We start from the raw sequence: 5,972 nt of genomic DNA, 5'->3' as shown, positions 1-5,972 counted from the left end.
GACAGCAAGCCTTCCCAGCCCACACCTGGCACCTCAGCCCTCAGATTTTTTAACTTGGCCCTCAGACCTCAGCGTTCCCACTTCGGTCCTCCCACCGCAGCCTTCCCATCTCAGCCCTCACATAGCCCCCATCTGCAGCTCTGGATAGCTTCATTTCTGGCCATCACCTCTTCAGTAGAGTGTTGTACCTCACAGTTGCTGGGTGACACTCTTACTTCTTTTCTTTCTATTGGTACTCCCTGACAACTTATTAAAAAAAATGAGTGCATTTGGCATATATAAATTTTTTGTTTAAAATTTTAATTAAAAATTGATAAAACAGTTTCTATGCTCATGTAGTTAAAATTATGCCATTGTTTCAGAATATAACAATGTAAAATTCTTTAATCAAGATAATTAGCATACCTGTCAATCCAAATGCTACATTCAATGATGAGAATATTTAAAACTTACTGTGAGTGAACTTGAAATCTGCAATAACCATTTTCTGCATTCACTAGATTGTGTTGTAATACATTCTAAGTAAAAAAAAACCCTTTATTTCTCTTTAACTGAGGTGTTGTGCTCTTTAATGGGTCTTTAAAACATTCATTTACTTATTGTGTGTGTCTCTGTGTGTGTTTGTGTGTTTTTGTGTGTCTACGTGTTGCATATGTGGAGGTCGGGGGATACTTTGTGGGAGTCAGTTCTAGCCTTTTACCATGTAGGTACCAGAAATTGAACTCAGACTGTTAAGCTTGGCAACCGGTTCCCACACCCAGTGGCCTGTAACTTTTCAAATATGGCATCTATGATGGTTAATTGTCATTGTCAACTTGATTGAGTCAAGAATTGTAAAGGACATTATTGAGGGATGGTGTGTGTGTGTGTGTGTGTGTGTGTGTGTGTGTGTGTGTATTTTCAGAGAGGACCCACCCACACTGGACATCATTCCATGGGCTGGCCCTGGACTGAACAAGAACGAAAAGAGAGAAAGCTGTGTAAGCACCCAGCTCTCCTTTCTCTCCTTTCCCACCCACCCAGATGTGTGCAGGCAGTGTCCCTCAGACACCGGACTTCCCTTCTGTGACAGACTGTGCCCTCAGATGGGGAGCTAAGCAAACCCTTCCTTTGTAAAGTTGCATCTTGTCAGGGACTCGGTCATAGCAAGAGAAAAGTCACCAACAAGCTGGGGACAGCTTCTCAGGTCCTAGTGCTAAGCAGCATGCCTTGCAAACCTCCTGCCGATGTTGGCCACTGGGTTTGGTTGTTCAGCCCTGGACTTGGTGTGGTCCTCCTCAAGACTTTAACCTTCTGTGCACGCCAAGGCACACTGTGAATCAGTCCTCCTCTTGCTTCTGGTCTCTTCCTTCTGTTTGAGAGACCTTGTTGAGGGTTTCAGCAGACACAGTTCCTGCCCTGGAAGGGCAGCTAATAGTCCCTTTACCTTGATTCTTCTGCTGTGCTGAGTGTGCTAGTCATGAGTGAGGCGTGATCCCGGCAGGTCGGTGGCTTCAGGTTGTGACCTCCATTATAAGGCCCTGCAGTGGCTCTGGAGGTCTGGGTGGACTCTCACCCCGCCTCTGTGATTGTGGTCATCTGAGCACCGTGGTTGTTCCTCACTGGTAATGCATATTTACTGAATTCAGAGTGGCAGCCTCTTCTCCTGAGTCCTTCTTCCCCCTGGCCTCTTCAGGATGTTGTGAGTGCTGCACACCGGTGTGTGGCTGGCACTGGGAAGAGGTTGCCTTTGAAAAGAACATTTCTCTCCTTCATTAGAGAACATCTCACACTCAGACATGAGGCTAGACTAGGCAAAACCAGGCTCCCACTTGAGGCTAGCCCAGGACCAGGCTCCCACTTCAGTTTCCTTTGAGAAATGAAGCCATTTGTCACCTCTGGTGTTAGGTCGGTATTACTTGTTAACCATTCGTTTGTGGAGAACACTGGGGGAGAGAGACAAAATTGAGGAGGAAGAACTTGAGTATTACTCTTCGTGGGGTCTTAAAATAATAGATCATATTAGCTTTCATTACACTCTGAGGACCAGAGATTAATGTGGTAATGTCCAGTTGTCATATGAAAACAGAGCTGGTCCACTGAATGCTTCTTTGTTTAGGGCCACATGGTGTAGAGTTCTGAGCTCAACTCTTTTCACACTTATTTTATTTAAATCAATGCGCCTAAGCAGCTGTGGTCACTCACCATCCACTGTGAGTGACCATTTCAGGAGGATCCAGTCCTCCTTGAAGGACAGCACAGTATTGCGCTCCAACACTATCGGTTCCCAGCTTCTATCTGCATCGTGGCTTTCCCATAGTGCACCGTTCTCCACCCCCAGAGGCATTTCCACATTACTTTGCTGTTACATAAAAACAGGTTGTTCCCATGATAGCCCCGAGGATGTGGCAACATTGGCTTCAGAGAACATTCTCATTAGACATTCATTAATGAATTGACCATAGATGGTGTTATAGAGAATATGAATGGGGTTGGATCATTCTTAAAAACCCAGACCAACATTCCCTGAGCCTTAGGTGGGGGACCTGTGTTGTAGATGGTTCTCTGCATTTTGATCACTTTGTGGCTTTCTGTCAATGGTCTCTATTTGCCACAGAGGAGCTTCTTTGATGAGGGACGAGATCTACACATATTTGTGGGCATAAGGACTTGCTATGTAGACCAGGGTACCCTGGAACTCGCAGAGACCTGCCTGCCTCTGCCCCAAATTGTTGGGATTGAGGGGTGTACCGCCATACCTGGCTTCTACTTCAGAATGAATCATTGACTAACTACTTTCCTCAGAGCAGCAAGCACCTCCTTGTTCCTCAGGCTGTAGATGAGAGGGTTGAGCATGGGGGTGAAGACGGTGTTAATCATGGAGAGGATTTCATCCTGTTCTGAAGTGTGGAAGGGGCGGGGGGTCATGTAGATGATCATGGCTGGCCCGTAGTAGAGGCTCACTACCGCCAGGTGAGAGGAGCACGTGGCCAGCGCTTTCCTCCTGCCCGCTGGAGAATTCATTCGGAGCACAGCGAGGAAGATGAGCAGGTAGGAGGACATGATGAGCCCCAAGGGGAGAAGAACAAACACGATGCAAATGACCGACACCACTGTCTCGTACAAGGACGTGTCCTCACAAGAGAGCTTCAGGACAGCAGGCATCTCACAGAAGAAGTGATGAATTTCCCTGGAGCCACAGAATGGGAAGTGCATGGTGTAGATGGTGTTGATGAGCGAATTCAGAGCACCTCCACCCCAGCACTCTAGGGCCATCCACAGACAAACTCTAGAGTTCATGATAATTGAATATCTCAAGGGATTGCAGACAGCCACATAGCGGTCATAAGCCATGAGGGTCAAAAGGAGACACTCACTACCCCCAAGGGCAAAGAAAAAGAAAATCTGGGTCCCACAGGCGATTTTGGAGATGCTTTTCTTTCTGGAGAAGAAGTTGATGACCATCTTTGGGACAGTAGTGGAAATTAAGGCCAAGTCAATAAAAGAGAGATGGCTGAGTAGGATGTACATTGGGGTGTGGAGTCGAGAGTCTGCCCAGATCAAGAGGACCAGGACAGCATTCCCAGTGAATGCAATGACATAGATCAGGAGAATGGAAGTGATGAGGATGCCCAGATAGTGCAGCTCTGGGAAAAGCCCCAGAAGGGTGAAGTCTGTTGAGGTCCCATTCCCTCTGTTCATGTTCTGGACGTCCAATGTTGAGCTAGGTAGTGCAGAGAAAATATTAGAAAGTGTGGTCAGAATTACATCCTTTGAATATCATTATCAAATCAAAGAAAAAGTTGACAGCTGGGACCAGCCTTTTTGTTATAATAAAACTCACCCTTGTGAAAATACATTTGGGAATGAAAGGTGAGGTCTTGAGACTGAGGTCAGGGCTACTTAAATATGTTGTAGTGACATAGCACTGATGTGAGATGGTACAAGTATGGGCAGACCAGAGGGGTGCCAAAAACAACGGACCGCAGGGCAGAAGAGATGGTTCAGAGGTTGAGTGTTTGCTGATTTCCCAAAGGACCTCAGCTCACCAACATCTAGCAGCTAGTTCATACCTGCTTAGAACCTCCATCCAGAGGATTTGATACCCTCTCTGGCCTCTGGAGTCATCTGTAAGCTTGTACACATAGCCATAGGCACAATACACACACACACACACACACACACACACACACTGGATTCTTTGGCAAAAAATGCATGGTGAGGAATTACCATATTCCCATGATTAAGTGTTCAAGTTGTAAGAACAAGAGCACAATTAAACATGTTATATTAGGCAATTTGTAAATAGTTCTGAAAGTTTTTGAGATTTGAACGGTTTGCCATGTATGTAGCCTTATATTGGAAGCCTTCCCCAGGAGCAAGAGATAGGTGGGGGCTGCTGGCATGGGATATCATGGTACAGAAAAGACATGCATATCTGGATTGACACACAGTAGATGACTCCAGAGGAACCATGATTTGGAGTTAGGGACACTCTGTCCCCTTCCAAATCACTGACTTTAAGGACCATGCGGAGGTCTGAAGGATGCTGGGCTTCCTTTTAATGCATTTAAACTGAGAGGATGATTGTAATCTCTGGTCATCTGCCTCGTGCAGAGCTACTTACAGCAGCAGGCGTGAACTGTTTTTTTTTTTTTTTCCTACAAGAGCCTTTGTATTTCAGAGACACTTTCTCTGAAGTAATGATAAACATCACTAAGTAGTTAACTGCTCCACACTTACTTCTTCTGATATTCTTAGACAAATGTATTCATACAAAAAGGAACAATTTTTCTAGAAACAGGTTCCATTTGAATCTTGCACTCTGGTAGCTCAAAGATCACTTATATGCCAATATGTTGACAGCTGGTCTGGTCAGCACATGAAAACGTAATTAGACTCTTTACTAAGATGACTTAGGAGCTGGAGTATATCACAGTGATAGTCTTACGTGTTCAAGGTCCTGGGTTAATGTCCAGCAATCCCGACTCACCATTTGCCTCAGCCTCTGCTAATAATCTTATTAATTTGCTTCTGGCTGAATCACTTTGTTAGTTGGCATGTGCTTGATGGAGGCATGTTTTAGAATTTTCAGATGGGTGCATAACACATGCAGCTGATGGCCCCGGGTAACGTCACCCTCAAGATGCAGGTACTCACCTACTCACCTGGATACAGCACCAACTGGCAGAATGTGAGCTTGTTTCCTATCACCCTAAGTGTAATTATGGGATGTCCTAGAACTAACCTGAAATGAAATTCAGTCTCAATTCTTGATCCCTGTCTAAAACTGGGGACAATGAGATGAGAGATTCAGGAAGCTAGCTTTTGGGGTCCTTCGGTACTCTGTTCAGTGTCCCTGACTGCTTCGGTTGTAGCGTGCTCCCAGCCCCCCTGAACAATGCTTTCACAGCAGACCCTCACTCTGGTTCTGCTTCTTTCTTCCTTAGGGACTGGATGAGACATCCTCCCTCTCCAGAGGTCAGATAAGACAATGGTAGCGATCTCTTTGGTCTCTAAAGCACATTAGATGTTAATGAGTGAATGCGGACAACTCCCTGACCAGCAGGAAAGAACAGCCACCAGACGAGGATTCTTCCCAAATCACACTTTATTGGAGCCTCTTGGTTATAGGGAGAGCAGAAAGCAAGGGGCCCCGAGCTCTGAGCTGTAGCTGTTTATATAGGGAGTCTTCCTAGCAACCTTTGATACTTTAACTGCTTTTCTGGAGACCCACCTGCTGGAAAGAAAGCAGGGGAACATCCCTGTCAATTACAGACCACAAGGAAGTTCCCCTGCTGGTCAGGGGAAGTGTGGGCAGCTAGATCACAACAACTCACCCTGTTTTCTGGTGGAAGAACTGCAATCTCTATTATGGTATCAAGCGGAGGCCAGGGCCAAATGCCATCTTGTAATGGCAACCACTCAAATCGGCTCCCTGCAAGGGAAGGGGATTTGGAAGATTTGGAGATGTTCATACACCTTTGAAGTGT

At 45.8% G+C, this 5,972-nt stretch overlaps 1 protein-coding gene across 1 annotated transcript; it reads right to left on the bottom strand.

Annotated features, from left to right (window-relative positions):
* Positions 1-2,760: 2,760 nt before the first annotated feature.
* Positions 2,761-3,681, bottom strand: LOC126494317 (olfactory receptor 2T11-like). Its single transcript, XM_050131592.1, has one exon. The coding sequence runs from the start codon at positions 3,679-3,681 to the stop codon at positions 2,761-2,763; it is 921 nt and encodes a 306-aa protein (XP_049987549.1).
* Positions 3,682-5,972: the final 2,291 nt, after the last annotated feature.

Source organism: Alexandromys fortis, unplaced genomic scaffold (assembly GCF_014885135.2).
Source record: "Alexandromys fortis isolate MF-2015 unplaced genomic scaffold, M_Fortis_MF-2015_v1.1 scaffold_367, whole genome shotgun sequence".
Taxonomy (NCBI): Eukaryota; Metazoa; Chordata; class Mammalia; order Rodentia; family Cricetidae; genus Alexandromys; species Alexandromys fortis.
Note: the sequence above shows the minus strand (reverse complement) of the source record. Positions and strands in the feature narration are given on the sequence as shown.

What these genes read in the sequence shown, in the direction of transcription:
- LOC126494317 (XM_050131592.1), bottom strand. Translation starts at nt 3,681, where the DNA reads ATGAACAGAGGGAATGGGACCTCAACAGACTTCACCCTTCTGGGGCTT.